The 17,256-nt window shown below is 29.4% G+C and overlaps 1 protein-coding gene across 3 annotated transcripts in view; it reads left to right on the top strand.

The window, feature by feature from the left end:
• LOC118199607 (jouberin-like) overlaps nucleotides 1-15,835 on the top strand; it is a 91,906-nt gene extending 76,071 nt beyond the window's left edge. For 2 of the 3 annotated variants that reach the window (XM_085807488.1, XM_085807490.1), the window contains 6 exons: nucleotides 2,025-2,156; nucleotides 4,833-4,999; nucleotides 5,215-5,308; nucleotides 9,974-10,047; nucleotides 12,039-12,124; nucleotides 15,695-15,835. In XM_085807488.1, coding sequence (XP_085663614.1) covers nucleotides 2,025-2,156; nucleotides 4,833-4,999; nucleotides 5,215-5,308; nucleotides 9,974-10,047; nucleotides 12,039-12,124; nucleotides 15,695-15,785 — 644 coding nt within the window. In that variant the 3' untranslated portion in view covers nucleotides 15,786-15,835. The remainder of the gene's footprint in view (nucleotides 1-2,024; nucleotides 2,157-4,832; nucleotides 5,000-5,214; nucleotides 5,309-9,973; nucleotides 10,048-12,038; nucleotides 12,125-15,694) is intronic. The other variant, XR_015038469.1, reaches the window with a different exon arrangement.
• The last annotated feature ends 1,421 nt before the right edge of the window (nucleotides 15,836-17,256 follow it).

Here is a 17,256-nt window from a genome sequence, read left to right on the forward strand (position 1 = left end):
GGCATTCCCCTTTGTCTCTAGTTGAAAACTTATTTCGCTGATTCAACTGACATACATTGCACAGGAAGGCAGACAGTGAACTGAGCTGGTAAGCAGCATGACAGGTGATGCTGTCTCCTCACATAATGAGAAACCAGATGATGCAATCTAAACACATGCTGATGCAATCTATTGGTAGATTGCAAACTTGGTCTCTACAAACTGGCTTCCATTTTATAATAAAATTTAGGTCATACATATTTTTTGGTGTGAAAATTAAAATATGATTTATTTTTTAAGTGGGTAATAATTTCTTTTAGCACAGAGAAAGTATTTTACAGTTTTGTTAATTTAAAAATGTCTACACTGTTACTATGAAAAATAGCATACTGAAATTTTTTGTTATATGGAAATTTAATGAAAAATTGCAAATTTTAAGGCTCTTGTGGGAATGGAAATGAAGTAGAAACATTTTGAAAAAAAATTGCGACTGATATTTGTCAATGCATAACTTTTAAGGGACAATTTGTTTTCACTTGATAGTTTTTCAATATTTTTTGGTTTTTAACATACCATTACAAAATTGCAAAATTTTGTGGTTCTTGCAAGGAATGAAGATGAAGTAGAAAAATTTTGCAGGTAGTATATTAATCAATGCACAACTTTTGAGCAACAGTGCGTTTCAAATATACAACTTTTTTTTTAACTCTGCCCTAGTGTGCAATTCAGTATTTTGCTTTAGAAGAGAGTTTGTAAAGTGTGAATTTAAGATTTGTATCTTTTCTAATAAATTGTATAAAATATGTAGGTATCATCCGTGAAAACAGAAAATGAAAATACATTACCTTTTTTGTCTTCCTTCTCAGAAAAATTAGTTACTTTTAAATTAACTAATTTTTTGATCAGCCAGTTCTTCTAAATTTTAGAAAGGATATTCATGCAAAGTTGGTTTTTCAGGCATGCAGTGATATCAAAAGATGGAAAATGATTCCAATAAGTTTTTAATTTTTCTAACTCACCTCAGTAGCAAACAGTTGATAAATTTATAGAATATTTCTTTATTCCGACTATTCAAGAAACATTCTTGCAGATCTGTATTTTAATGTTGGATGTAAGTAAACCAATCATGGTGAAGGGGCGGACAAACTGATACTGCTTGAACAAACAATTTTTCAGTCTTAAATTTCGGGGTATGTGAAAACACACTTTGAGATTATTATTCTTTTATGTGTTATCCTATGTTACATATTATGCTATTATTCTCAGAATTTGACATTACTGGATATTATATGTAAGTTAGTAAAAAGAATGAATCTCATATTTGAGTGTTTTATTATTTTTATTACTGCTTTAAATATTTTTGGATTTTTTTCATTCATAATGGAATAGCTATGAATCAAAACTTTACATTTTCATTGAAATTTCTTTTATACTTAATTTTTTGTTTTCCTTAACAAGCTATGGATGACTTGCAACAATGTTTGGATTATTCAACTGTGTTTTTCTAACTGTTGGTGTTATTAATGCAAGGTAAAATATACAGTTTGAAGGCCATTAGTCACACTTTATTTTGTTCTTTTAAAAAAAACAAGCTATGTCTGACTTGCAACAAAAAATGCCTTGGATGATTCACCTGTGTTTCTAACTTACAGTGTTAAAATTGCAAGCTATATATGCAATTTGGAGACCGTTTGGCACAGTTGCAAAGTAAGTATCTCAGGATGTGAATCTGATTATAAAAAAAAATGTGTAAAATAGTCTTATATACTTAAGCTTATAGTAAAGGGCCATCCAACCAGTGTAATACAAGTTACCAGTTGATCAAAGCATGCTTTTGATTTGATCATGAGCTATCTAGCTATTACATTATATTATTTTAGTTTTTTCTCATGAAATGTTAATTGTGATGCCACTCATAGAAAGAAGTAGCTCACGCTTTCAAAACAGTCATACAATTGGGCTACAGTATATGCTTTTAAATTGAATAATCATTATTTTCTCAGTTAATAGATATCAAGTGTGTACAAATTTGCTCTGTATTTTAGATGCAAGTTCTTTTGTTCCGGTGAATGCTGGCTGTTTTTCTTGCATCGATTATCATCCTTATGAACATATGATGGCAATAAGTTCATGGGAAGACAGCATTCCTTTATATTTGTATGTTAATGATGAAGTCTGTAAGTGTTATATTTATGCCATATATAAGCTTAGTAGCCATTTAAAATTAAAATTTTTAATCTTGATTTTGTTTGTTTAACTTTTTAGCTCTCATTTTTATGTTATGGAAGTTATTATGTTTTGTATATGCATTTTTTAGCCATTTTAATCCTGAAATTGATAAAAATACGTGTAACATGAGTACACTTTTATGTATGACAGAAGGAAAAATGACAACAAAAGGAAGCAAAGTTTGAAACAAATGGTATTTTTATATTTCTTTCCTTAAAAAAAGTTTTATTGTAAAATTGCTATGCCAAGTAAATTATGTTATATAATATCTTCTGTTATATCTATGTTATATCTTTAAGATAAAATTTTAGCATTGATAAAAAGAATAAATAACCAGTTTTCTAGGGGAAAGCATAAAATTATCTTATTTGTGGATAATGCAACCTGCCACAATAACTTTCCACAACTGAGTTCCATACAGGTTGAATATTCGCCATTGAATATAACTGTGAAGCTACAGCCAATGGATCAAGGAATTATCCAAAATCTTAAAAGAAATTATTGTGAGAGACTATTACAAATAATTTTTTCTTTAGATTGTGGTGAAAACTATCGCATTACTCTGCTGAGAGCTATAAATTATCTATACACCACATGGGATGCTAATTGCTTTTGTTTTGCTAAGTTCATGCATGCCAAAGAGAACAATCATATTGAAGAATGTGACGATATTGACACAGGTTTTCCTTAATTTAAAAAATTTAAAAATTTACTTTTTCTGATTATGTAAGGGTAGATGAAGACTTGGAAAACTGAGCTAAAAAAACATAAAAAAGACTGTCTGAGAAGATAAAAAAGAAGAAACCTTGTGGGATTCAGAAGAGAAGGCTGAAACTGTTAAGCGTTCTAATGTGTAAGCCATACTGGACTCTTAAAAACTCTGGAAGCATTTATTCAGTTGAACCTTCCTCTGAAAATGAATTGAAATGTTTACATCAAATCGAGAAGCTGGCTGAAAGATGTAGGCATAATAAACAAAACCAAACATCCATTTTACAGTTTTCCCCAAAAGTATAGTTCATATTTTTAATTAAATTTTACCATCTACTGCATATCTTCTGCTTAATTTTATGATTAAGGTACGTCTTTGTTGCTTTTTAATATGGTTAATTTCAGGAATCTTAAAGATAGCATAGTATAATATATTTTCTGGAGTTATACATATTAGAAGATTTTTCTTCTTCAGTGATACACTTGTAAAGTTATATTTTTATCTTACCATCGGATAATTCTAACACTTTTCTGAAAACCTTTGAGTTCGAATTAACAAACGTACACTGTATTTCCTTTCAGTCCAAAAATTATTAAAAAATATAATTTTTTTCGTTAAGCACTGTTTTTCTTGTACTTTTATTATAAACGTTCCATGCCAGAAACACTAGAAGCATTCTTTTTCTGCTGGGAAGTACTTCAGAAAGATTCCTAATGACAATCGGAAGAAATGCTTTCATATGCTTTATGCTCTCAAGCAATAAAAGTGGGATTTTTGAGATGTGAGAAAAGGGGCTTTATAATGCATTGTTCCTTAATTTCAAGCTTTGTGTTCCATAACTGTTGTTTGTGTTTCTTCATTAGTTAAACTGCCTTTTTTAAGTAATTAAAATATATTCTTTTCCCTTATTTCTAGATAATTTTGTTTAAAAAACAAAATATCATTTCACTTTTCCGTTTATGAAGCTACTGTGAAATATTCGCAAATGTGTATATTAATAATAGAGAGCAAAGGATAAGATTCATCTGTAAATAAATATATTTTGTTAGTATTTTATTTGAATTTATATTAATATTTTCAATAAAATGTTAGAAATATTTTACCATAACAAAGCATCTGAAGTTATTTAATTTGAAATGTTATGAATTGAGTTTTGGTTATTTTCTATTGAATCACTGCTAATTTATATTTCTGAACCCTTGTTTGCAGTTAATGTTAATATCACATTCCAGCTTTCTTGAAAATTTTCACGTCATGTGTATGATGGGTGTTATGTAGCCAAAGTTAATTCTTTGTGTTAAAATATTCTCTAGGATATATTAGAGAATTATGGGTGCTAAGGCAAACATTAGCTAGTTTGTAGTTAGTCAAGAATGTCTGATGAGGAAGTGCTTGCTCAAGCTTCTCCAAAAGATTCAGAAGAGAATTGAGTTTGAACTTCAAGCCAATCTTGCAGGCCGATCACCATTGCATGTTCAGTCCAATCACCATTGCAGTGCAATATGGTATAATCGCAGTGTAACATATTTGGTTTTTTGTTTGCTTAAGAATAGAAGATGTATAGTAACAATTATCTTCTCTGAACTTTAAATAGCCTGAGAGACTTGTGACATGTCGCTCTGCCAATTACAACACAGCCTCAAAGTAGTTTTAAGCTTCATACTCATAATTTAAGGTTGAACAGATGTGTTAATTATATATTGTTTTTATCCTCCAAGGCTGTACGGAGCTGCAATGCTGTATGTAAATTGTTAATATGTGTGTTTTTGTAATGTTGATAGATATCTTTGTTATAGGGACAAATATACTTAAAGCTAAGGTTTGTCTGGTGAAATTTGATTATGTAATCTACTTTGGAGCTACATTTTTGCTATTTTTCTTTTTATATTTTTTCTCTATGTATTTATTACAGCTGAAACAAATGTGAATGAAAAGATGATTGTTCATATAGAGGACTCCCGCTGTAAAGAGACTGTAAATGACTACTTTTCTGGTGCTCTTCATATGGAGAAAAATAAATTATTGAGATCTGCCAATGCCACCAAAGACTGTGAGATCGTACCCGGTGTAAAAATGTTGGTGAGTATAAACCCTTGAACAGGACAATACATATATTTTATTATGTATTTTTAACTGTACGTATTTGTGAAAGTGAAGTATTTAAGGAGAAGAATGTGTTTCATCTATTGAAACATGCTTAGTTATTAGAGAGGTCCATGTTAGATTAACTGTATTATGTTTCTATCTTTTCTCTAAGGAAATATTTTCATTCTTATACCTGTATACATGCATAGAATTTTAGGTCTGGAGTTAAGAAAAATTATGGTAAACAGAATCCAAAGTTGTCATTTGAATCATCTAAATCTGATGAAAATTTTGCAAAATCTTGTAAGTGCATTTTTCTTTTCATTTTATAGTATACCTTAATAAATTTCATTTCTGAAAAATCTGAGAATTTTTTTTGTCTACAGATATTTTAGGGAAGTAACTAACTATTAAAACACTCTTAACACTTGATTTTCCCAATTGTAGTTTCTTATTTTTATTAAAATTTTCTATGTCTGTGTTTACCATGCAAATTTGATATAAATTAAATACGAGATGAGTTACATCACATTATGAAAGTATTTTATGCTTTGTTTGATTTTTTGCTTGTGATACTGCCTTTATTAAATACTTCTTGATTGCAGAGAAAAATATTTTATATATTTGTATGTTTTTATCACATGTGTAATAATAATATAATGCATTTTATTTTTAGAGGATTTTTTATAATTTCAGTGTGTTGTATAATGATGGAACTAGTTAGATTGAAACCTCAATCATTCTAAATTCATTTCTAGTGTTATAGACTTTTCTCTTTGGGACCTGCCATACTCTTAACTTTCCTGATTTTATTTTATGAAAAATTTTAATGAAATAAGTGTTAAGCTATTAGTTATTTTATTATTGGATTTGTCTAAATTTTCATGACTGAATTTATGTACTGTAAACTTACATTTTGTTCTTAAATGCTAAATGTTTAGGTTAAAAAAAATAGCTTCACAGTTTAACCTTCCAGCACACGCACTTGGCATTTTACATAAGCACACGTGCGTCGTATTTTTTATGACATCTGTTATTTTACCGTTTTTGGCATGAAAAACGACAGAAATGGGAATATTGATAATAAATTTGTTAAGAAACAAAATATTAATCTTATTATTGCAAAATACAAATGATATCACATTCAAATATAAGTAAATTATTTTTAAGTTCTTATGTGAGTGAGATGGAAATGAAATGATGTATTTCATTATAGAAAATTTTTAAATTATTATTTAATAATTATATTTTAAAATCGAAGCTAATTTTAATATTCATCCTTTGATGAATATTAAAATTAATTGAAAATTTAGAATTAGTTGAAGTATGGAAAAATTTGAAAAAAAAAATCTTTACAAGTATAGACGATAGAAAAAGGAAAACACCTTGGTAGGGAAAAAAGTAAGTTTAGCATCGCTTACTTCTGCAAGCAAATTTACTTCTTACTGGTTACAAAAACGCACTTTAAACTAACTTTAGTATTTTTATTTATTTCTAAAAATTAGAAATAAAAGAAAATAAGGAATGGAAATCACTATTGTTCTCTCATCTAAAGGTTTCCTTGTCTTCATCAGATAATTCTTGAAGAATCCAAGCAAAATCAGGTGGTTGCACATATTTTTTTGCCATGAAAACCGATATAAAATGTACAGAGCCAAATGTATTCAAATTAAAATGTTACACGGCAATTAATAACACAAAATATTTGAGAAAAAAATATTTTCCGAATTTTAAAACACGATCATGCGTGTGTCGTAACTTTTATGAAAAAGCTGCTACATAGCACAAAAGCCCAGCTTAAAAAAAAGTCGAATGAGTTTCTGTTGGCACATTCCATGATGTGGGGAAGGGTAGAAAGAAGAAATAGAAATGACCTTCAGATGTCTCAGCTTCGATATGTGAAAAATGTGCATTAAAAACTGAATTTGTCATAAATTTTGCACATACACACATGCTGGAAGGTTAAAGTACAATTTTCAAAATTGTATATTATTTTAGCATCGGTATGCATTCTAAATTCCAGCTCTTGAAACTTTTTTGAATGTACAGCAATAAATCAAACTGACTGTGATGAAGTTTTATGCAGTGTTTAGTTGCTGCTGTTTTCCAATAAGAAATATGACACAATTTGAAAATTTTAAATAGGTCCTTCCCTTTGTTGTAAAAATCAGTCTATGATAAATAAAATTCTGAATACATATAAGATTTGAAATTCTCTAGTGAAATAAACATTAAAATGTTTTAAAACTTTGAGTTTTTTTTTTTTTTGTATATGCTGAAAATAATCTTTTCATTTTCCTATGAATCTTTTGCGAATCAAATAATTCTCTTTTTCAAAGCTTTTATTATTGTCATAAAAAGTTCCCAGTCATGGAAAGTCTTTCAGTCCTGTCTTATCAATATTTATATGCATTATCTTAAATTGCAGTTTTAGGAAAAACTGTTATTACACTTTTTTGGATTTATTATACTAGTGTTATCCAATGTTTTTTTATTTCATTTATTTATTTATTGTCGTAAGGGAAGAAATTTAAGAATTATATTATGTGAGATGAATTCTTATAAACATGCCATTCTGAACCGTATTAAATTTGAATTTTGTTCTTTCCCAGTTATTATAGTAACATTCTCAATTTTGATACTTTATTATATGGGATGCATTTGAAAGCGTGTCATCCTTTTCATGCTAAGTTACTTGATAAAGTAGATGTTAGTATATTTCCTTCTATTATTAATCTGTATTTTCTACTAACAATTTTAAATGCTGCTTTTTAATCAAGGCTGCAATGATAATCCCATTGTGATATCTTATTTTTTGTTCTAAGATGAATTTTAAGGGTCTCGCAAATTGCAACTGTGAGAGTCCCTAGATCATTAGTTAACTTTTTAAAAAATAGTAAATGATAGCTGTGTTTGAAATAAGGAACATGCTTAAGTTATGATGAGAAGAGCCCTCAAAAATTCAGGTGTAAGGAATCTGCACTTCATAAATCCTCCACGACCCTTATATAACGAATTGTGGAGATTCTTCATTAACTCGGGTTATTTTCTTTCCATTAATAAAACATATGCCTCATTCTTTAGAGATCCTTTTTCAAACTGAGCTTATGGAAACTGACAGTATGTCTTGTCAGTGTATTCTTTTTATTTTGTTAGACGAGGAAAATCTTGGAATTCTATTTTTAAGAATGTGTGTCTGTTATTCATGAAAGTTTTTGTTGTTATTGAGCTGTTAGCTATACATATCTTAAGGGTTTTTTTTCTTCCTATCCTCAGCATCAGTGTTTTTTACTACTGATTTTACAATTTTACATGCTTTTTTTCCCCCAGCAGATAACAAGTATTATCCTTGCCTTACATAAGATTTGAAACTACATCTCTGTTTATTTTTGCCACTGAGAAGAGGTGTTACACTTTCCAGATGAAAAGAATATAGTTTTTCTAGTTCCCCCAGAAGGGGCTTTCTACTGTTTATCTACTTTCTTTCAGCTATTATGAAGCACAGCTAACTGAAATTTTTATGGTATATTCAGACTACATGTTTTCGTATTTTAACCTGTGACTATTTAATACATGATTTATTTTCTTTTCACAAAAACATTAGTAACTAAATAAAACTCAAATTTTGAGTTAAAAACTTATGACCTTGGAAGGGAAAATCATAATTTGGCAATTTTTTAAATAAATAGAAAGTTAAATTGTTTAATGTGCACATTTTCGTTATGTTTCATGTGTAAAAATTACAAAGTTATTCTTGACGGGGAAAAAAGTGACTGAGCTGAAGTCATAACATTTAACAAGAAAGAGCTAAATTATTTTTATACTTTTAAATGTAGTAGAATGTATTCCACAATAAAACTTATTCACAATTTTTATGTGGATTTATACAATGTGTTTTACATGTTATACATTTATATGTGTACATTTTGTAATTATGAATGGTTTGGATACATGTGAAACACAGTTGTAATTGATGGCATTAAAATGTTGGTTCATGTTATGCCAGTGACTTGCTTTTTAAGTCATATAGGAAATAGATGTAAAAGCTGGTGTGAAACTGTCTCTTTTATAAAACATGCATTGCTTGTAAAAGCTGGTGTGGAACTGTCTCTTTTCGGAAGCATGCATTGCTTGTAAAAGCTAGTCTGAAACTGTCATCTCAAGTACTTTCATATTTTCTTTTCTTTTAGGAAAGATGCATTGCTTGTAATGGTGTGAAACTGTCAGCTCAGATATTCTTATATTTTCTTTTCTTTTAGGAAACATGCATTGCTAAACGAAATTACAAAAAGCTGACTCTAGGGGGGGGAGAGTTTCTAGAACTTTTGAGAACAATAGCTTTGTTATATTCTTCGCGTATTATGAAATTATTAATAACATAAATTAAAGGGGATTGTTGGAAAGGTTTAAGAATGAGGTGAATAAGTAAAAAACTTTTTTAAGTAACAGTTTTCAGTGTAAAAGCTCTCATATTATGTATAAATTAGCATTCTGTACCTAACTGAGGGATCAGAATATTAAATTTCATATTATTTTCTTCTGTGTGTTAAAAACTAAATAATCAAAACAAGAAGGGTTGGATTAAAGGTACAGTTTTTTTTTCCCTTAATGGATTGACAGGAGCTAATTTGAATGTTTTTGATCTTACATGATTTTTATTCACTCTTTTTATTAGTATTATTTAGGTTTGCATTTCCTCCAAGTTAAAGCATAGATAATAATATTTTTTCTAATATTATAAGCTAAAATGTTGTGCTTTTTCTGTATCAAAATCATAATACTAATGCTTTCTTTGAGCTTCCGAAATTGCTTCAAATGTGTAAATATTTCACGTTGTAAATTTCGTAGCCATCTAATATGAAACTTCTGTATGCTTTCTCGTTTGGCAATATATGCATAAAGTAATAACTTTTAATGTGTTTAGTATGGAATAAAAACTGAAAATTATTTATCTTTTCTTTTTCAAAGCAACTGATGCTACTGAATCTTCATCATCTGATATTTTTATGGATCATCCGAAGAAAAGTGATAAATCAGATTCTGTAAGTATGAATTTCTCAATTCTTGGCTATCAAGTTTATGAAAATACTTGTAAATATGCCTTTTTTTTCTGAGGATCCTAAAATATTGGTTTCTTATGTCCATATGATTAATGGTTTATTAGGTTAGTGCATTTGAAATGGCTGATAAATTATCGAAATTTTCATGTGAACAAAGCCTTAACAAAAGGAGGATTGTCTTTATCATAATCACCTATAATATCCAAGCGTATCTGTTAATGTTGTGCCAAGCTGTGAGTGTTAGGCTTAAAGAATTCTTGTGGCTGGAACCTCAAGAATTCATTGACTCTATGAAAGACACCACTATGAATCTGAAACCTCTGACCTGAAAGGAAGTTGTCTAGGTGGTAAAAGCGCGGAAAATCTTGATGTTAGATGTGAGGAATATAATGGGTGAAGAAGGCTTGCCTAAGTAATTATTCAACACTGACACCAAGAAACATATCCAAATTTTAAGTGCAAGCATGCAAGGGTACTTTTACTTTGGTATGGTATTTGAATTTAGCCCCCATTTGGTTCTGTATTTCTCAGCTTTACTAACAGATGGTGCTACAGCTGAGCACAGTAAAGTGAGCAAATGCCAGAGGCATAACCCATCTTGTGTAATTGTTGGTTTTTTTAACGCAAAATCTCCTCGGCATTGTTTCTCAGCATGGGAAAGGGGCATGCCCTCTATACAATGTGCCTTGTTTATGAATGAGATCATGGAGCATCCATATTTTGAAATTCTTCACAATGCCTCTTTGCTGCTGGACACCATAGCACAGTGGAATGAAAGATATTATATTTCTCAGTTATCATATAGGCTTTTAAGAAGGGATCAGCTTCAACAAACTGTCTGCCCTAGAAGACTTTGAAATAGATTTTGATCAATATCTACATGGTGTATTTCCCAACAAAGTGTCACCCACATGAAACTTTGCAAACCAATGCTGCATGTATATTCTTTAGTTGCATGTGGTCTAAGGGATGTATTATCTGCTTCAGAATGTGCAGATAGCCAATGTTCAACTCTTAAAAAAAGAGCACCATCACTTGTGCAAAGTCCATGGCTTACATTAATGGCCCATAACAAGAGGACACTGGAATAGCTTTATCAGACCTATGAATACAAAATACAATAAGGAAGTGTCTAAGAAGTGCTTTCCTTGTAAAACTATTTTCAGCGGCAGATTTCTGTCTGCAAATTTGGGGAAATGCTGCACTCAATGATCTGTTTTTTGTACATACCTGCAATATTTTGTGTCTTTGGGGAAATAATTTGACTTTTAAATTCTGTTGTTGTTGTTACTAGTCTCCATGTCTAGGAATATACTAGACAAGGTCCACGAGTCCATTCACCTTCAGAAAATAGAAAAAAAACTTAGGAGACTTGTAAAGGTCCTCAAGAGACAACTCCAGGCACTCAAGGATATGTGCCGGTGCATTTTGACGTTTAGAACAAATTCTGTTTGATATAAGTCAACCAACCAGAGAAAGGTTCTGCTTCTGTGTAGTTTTCTTCTGAGAGGTATTCATTAATACTTTTGCCAGGCACGCATTTCCCGGGAAGAGTTTTGGTTGCACAGCAAAATGACCAACACAACTTATAAATCATATACTTACCAAGCGCAGGATGTGATGCATATGACATCCTCAGTTACGTCCTTGGGATTCATTTCCAGCATTATTTGAAATTGGCTGTTTCAAATGCATCAACTAAATAAATAAAATACTTTACAGTTTCATTAAAATTAGCATAATTATGCAATAGCAAATTTTTAGTACCCTGTTATTAAATAAGTAAATTAGGAATTTAGAAAATAGCATATATGTATAATTGAAGTGATTTATTGTTGAAAGCTTTTCCCCCTTTTTGAATAGTTCTTATTTTTCCTTTTTAAAAATTATGAGAATTTTTGTTTGGTAAATAAAAATGTAAAGTGTTTTTGTGGCATTTTATACCAGATGGGTTTTTAAATTATTTCTTTTAGTTGACTGCTGTTGTAACAAAATCTGGTCAATTTGATGTTATTAATGTTCCTGCTGATTTCAAAAAATCTGATACCTCTGACAATAGGTAAGTTCTTGCATTGCAGTTTATATGATCTGTCATATTTTTGTTTTGATTATTTTGCATTAATTATTTTTGCAAGAAGTTAGAGAATCTTTTGGAAGACAAAAATGATAATTTGGTTATGCCCTTTCATCTTAATTTCTATTTAAGCACTATTATAATTAGTTATAAATTTATTTTAATTTTAAGGCTCAAATAATTTGAAGTGTATTTCTAGTTTGTGTAGTAAGGATTATAAATCTGGTAGTTGAGATAAGCTAAATACAGCACTTACAAATGGTTTGTTTGTATGCTTTATCAAAATTCCATAATATATAATATGTTTGGTTTGACTAACTTATAGCATTGAACATAATTACTAAATCGAATATTATATTGTGTGATGAATTTTCTTTCTAAGTGTACTGAAAATTTAATGATAAAGAGAGCAAAACAAAGGAAATAATTTCAATAATGACTTATATAAGGTTTCATATGTTTACAAATTTAATGATAAAGAAACACATAAGGGAATCATTTTATTTTATGTCATGTACTGGTCTCTTTTAAGGATTCTTACACATTGTCTGAAGAAGTGTGAGAATCTAGACCAAAGTTATGTCAAGAGATTTTAACATCTGAAGCATCCTCTAAATACTTTTATTACTTTCATATTAATTTTTAATTTAGTATATATTAATTTTTCAACACTCCTTTCAGTTTTTGTTTGACATAAGTGTCTCAATTTATTCACCTATGTCTTGACTATGTCCTGCTTTCTGTTAAAACTCATAGGCTAAGGTGCTTGTCACAAAAGGAGTATTTTGCAATAACTTGTGAAAAGTAGTACCGGTTAAGCTCAGCTTGTAGATATAGATTCTCATTATAAAAACAAAGGAAGATGGGAAATTAATTTGTCATGTGCGTTGCTTTTAAGTTATCAATATGGTGTTATTAAAGATGTGAATGCTCAAAACTGCCCTGTGAAAGTCTCCCAATTTTTCATTGCCTTAATTTCCAAGTACTTCAGTCTGTTAGAGGTATTATTTACTATCATCAGATGAAGAAGAATTTCAAGTGGAATATAAAACTCATCCAACTAGCATTTTTGATTATTTAAATTCACTTTTCAAAACAAAAATTTGGAAATAATAAATAAAATAAAAGTAAATTTTGAAGTATGCATTATGAACATTAAAAATCTCCCTTCTCCCTTTTTTTCACTATTTTATGTCTAAAATGCAGTAATGAAAGAATTTGATGCCTCCAGATAAAATTTTCTGTAGCCACCTTTATTCTAATGTGACTACTTTAATTTATCCATCCAGGTATCTCAAGAAAAGAAAGAGCATCAAGTTTAAAAAAATTGTTTGTTCTCATTATGAATGCAGCAGTGAAAACTAGAGATTTATTTGATTTATAAACTAAAATCAAAGTATATTTTGTGTGTTTGATAGACAAATTTTAACTATTTCTGTATTTTGCCCCCAAATCATTATTGAATTTATGTTAAATGTGCCCTACATTTTAAAGATATGGTGCATGAAAAATTGCAAGTTCATATTTTAATTTTTAATATCAGATTCCTTTTGTAAATGGTTAAACCATGTTCTCAAAATAGATTTCATTATTTTATGTTGAAGCACCAGTATATCAAGCAATTGATTTTCTGAACTAAATGCCAAGTTCTTTCTTCTCATGAAACTGGTAGAGTTCATTTTTGACTTTAGGAAATGGTTCTAGAAACTTTTCAGTTGTAGTAATTTTTGGTAAAATTTACTTCAGTTTCTGTTAAATGTATGAAAATATTTATAGCTTTTGCATTTTTTCTTATAAAACGCAATAAAAATCAGTAATTGAACTTTCTTACATGAGAAATTTTAGATTTTTGTTAAACTATCCGGATAAGATTTTAATAATTACATTATGTTTCTCTGCATAAATGTCCATATTTATTTATGCTTGTGCAAATTTTGCTTTTTTTCTGTTATTTTATTATTCAAGTTACATCCACCACCAGTTTTCCACCTAAGTAAGTAAACAAATTAATGCTGTGGTGCTAGTACAAGCCTAACTACAACTTTTCAAGTTGAAGTTCTGCTGCAAGTCAAAATAGTAAACAAGGAAGTTGATTATTAGTACTTAAATTTTTTAAGAGTTCAATGTTGATGATTAAAGGGAAACTGGCATGTTGTGGGCTTCTAATTCTTGGTATTCCTAATCCTTTGTCTAATACCATAGTGAAGGAAGAAAAGCAAAGAAACAACGAAACTACTTTTGTAGAATTGCAGACATTGCCATCATTCTTCTTATAATAAATGTTGACTCAAATGATCCATGATAAAGGTCAAAATGAAATCAGTACCTTTCTGATTTAAAACTAGAATCTTTCAAATGTGAGAGGGTTGTTTCAAAATTAGTTTTCCCTTCTACTCTTTTATTAAGCATTCTATTTATAGTGAAATAATTGTTATTTATATTTTCATGTTATATGCTGTCAGTAAACAAAATTGCTAGGGGAGATTCTCCTAAATTTCTTATCCAATACAGTATTTTTATTTTATATTATTTCTTTAATAATATTCTTATTTTAAGAACATGTGGAATAATTTGTCTTATTTGGGGTGAGATGTAAGATTTATCAAAAGTATTGGTATGAATCATATATGATTAATGCTGTATGTTATCATTCAGTATGTTTACATGTTTCTGTTACATTCCAATATGTTAATAATGTGAATTGTACTGTTTCATCAAAGCATTCACACAGGAGAAGTTATTGAACAGTTTAATTATTAGGCTTCCCTCATTAACATCTAATACATCAGAGGCTTTCTTTAGAGTAATATGAAATTACATGAACAGGACATCCTACTCCTGGAAGATAGTTGTTTAGTTAACTGTTCTGTTTCTCAATCACTTAGTTCATACAAGCTCTTTGAATTCATTCAGGGTTGTTATTAACATTGTTGCCATAAAAAATGCAATGTATTTACTCTTATTGGTTTGGTTTTCTTCCAGGGCAATAACATAATAGTTGCTTATTTCAGAGGCTGTTTCATTTTGAAGAGAATCTGGCTTAAGTAATTTTGCCGTCATATTATTCTTAAGTGTAAAATAATGAACAGGTAATAGAAATGTTTTTTAGCATTGTAATTGCTGTCACCAGTCACAATACCAATATGATAGACATCTACTAGATCATAACATAATTGTTTGGTAGCATCAGCCACCAATATCAAAAACATGGCAGTATTATTTAATTGAGAAATGTCATTAATACTTATGTGAGGTAGATAAATTCAGATTCTGCGATTGGTGAATAAAAGATTCATATTCAGAAGATTATTGTAAAATTCAGATTCGTTTTATCACTTTTCAATAGTTTTGTAATAATAAGCTTAGATAATTCTTTCAGAGCTGAAAAGTTCATAAAATCAATGTGAGTTATGTTTCGTTCAAACTTTTAGCCTTTTTTTTTAAAGTTGTGTAGTTTACATTTTACATTCTATTCTGCACAGGAAGAATTTCATGTAAGCCTGTTAACTTTTTTATATATATTTTTTAAGAATATGTTAATTTTCATTATTTTAGGAGCCAGGATTCTAATGGGCAATCAAGTGCTGTTCCAAAAAGCTCCAAAAGGTCTTTAAGACGTAAAAAACTAAAAGAGTTGTATTTTTGATGTGTTTTTTAATGTAGATTATTTTTGAATAAATTTTATTTTAAATGGTCTGAATATATTTCTTAAAATATCAGGCTGTGTAATGTTCTAGTAAACTATCTTCAATGAATTTGCATTGCCAACTGTTGAGATTGTTGAAGAAATCCAAAATTTATGCTTACTCTAATTTCTTTTCAAAAATTATTACATCCTTGAAAAATTGGTCTTATTAGTAAACATTCTGTAACAAACATTCTTTAGTTATAAAATTACATTATCTACATGTATGCATATACATGCAACTAGCATATATTGATAAAAATAAGAAATGGCAAAGCTGCTAAATAACTGTTGCAAAACAAAAGTAATTAAATTTTAAAATTAAAATTTAAGGTTATGAAACCAAATTAATTTAGAAGCTAATGTACCTAAAAATAAAGCAAATAAGAATCTTTTAACATAATTTTTTGCGTAAATAAAAGTTTCCAAATTGAGGAAATAGAAGAAAGGTCATATAATTCAATAAAATTAAATTGAGAAATGATTTGAAAGGTGGTAAGCCCAAATTTTCGGAGGAAGTAATTAAATAATAAATTTATTATATAAAAAATACACTGAACGAAATAGGGAAAAAGACAATTAAGAGCCTGTTTAAAAGAATTTCATAATGAAGGGAAAAAAATTGATGTGATGGTATGAAACAAGTTGAATTGTAAGATTGTAATTTGATAAAATGGGAAAATAAAAATTCCAGAACTGAGTTGTATGGATACCTGCAAAAATGAAATTAGTGGAAAATGTAATTGCACTGATTAAATTTTCTGACAGAAATTAAATTGCTTAAAATTATGAAAATAAAAAATGAATTAGAATTAATATTGAATTAAATTGTGAAAATAGGCTTATGTCGGTTTTGAGGAATATTTTACTTGCCCAAGGAAAGCTATAAAATGTTTTGAAAAAAATGTGTCAAGTAAGCTGCCATTTCAAACTTTGTATATCAGCCAAAACACACGACAGAACTCAACTTCTGATTCTGAGCTGTTCATGTGAGTTTTGCGAGTAGTGTATAAAAGCAAACTTTGTGTAATTTGCATGTGGTAACAAGACTGCCGGGTATAATATCGTGTTTTTGACAGTCATGCAGAATGTTTCACTTATTATAGATATCTAGGATCTGTGTAATTAAATAAAGATGAAAGAAATACAATCCTGTCTCTTGAGAGTTATTTAGTGAACCAGCCAAACAGTAAAAATGACAGTGTCAGGGCAGACACGTGCGAAAAACTGTAGACCCAGGTGACCTGACGGGAACAAACGATGATCATATATTAATTAAAGATGCATATCCTTTCCATTCCACATGTTAGTTCTGCATTTCCTAATACTAATATTCGGCGACTCAACTTTAATATACCATCGTCGCTGCCACTTTTTACTTTTCCTGTGCTTCCGCATTTTATAAGAAGGAATATGCTGTGCGGACTTTGCA

Source organism: Stegodyphus dumicola, chromosome X1 (assembly GCF_044657685.1).
Source record: "Stegodyphus dumicola isolate Sdum_Otavi_A_Nest chromosome X1, ASM4465768v1".
Lineage (NCBI taxonomy): Eukaryota > Metazoa > Arthropoda > Arachnida > Araneae > Eresidae > Stegodyphus > Stegodyphus dumicola.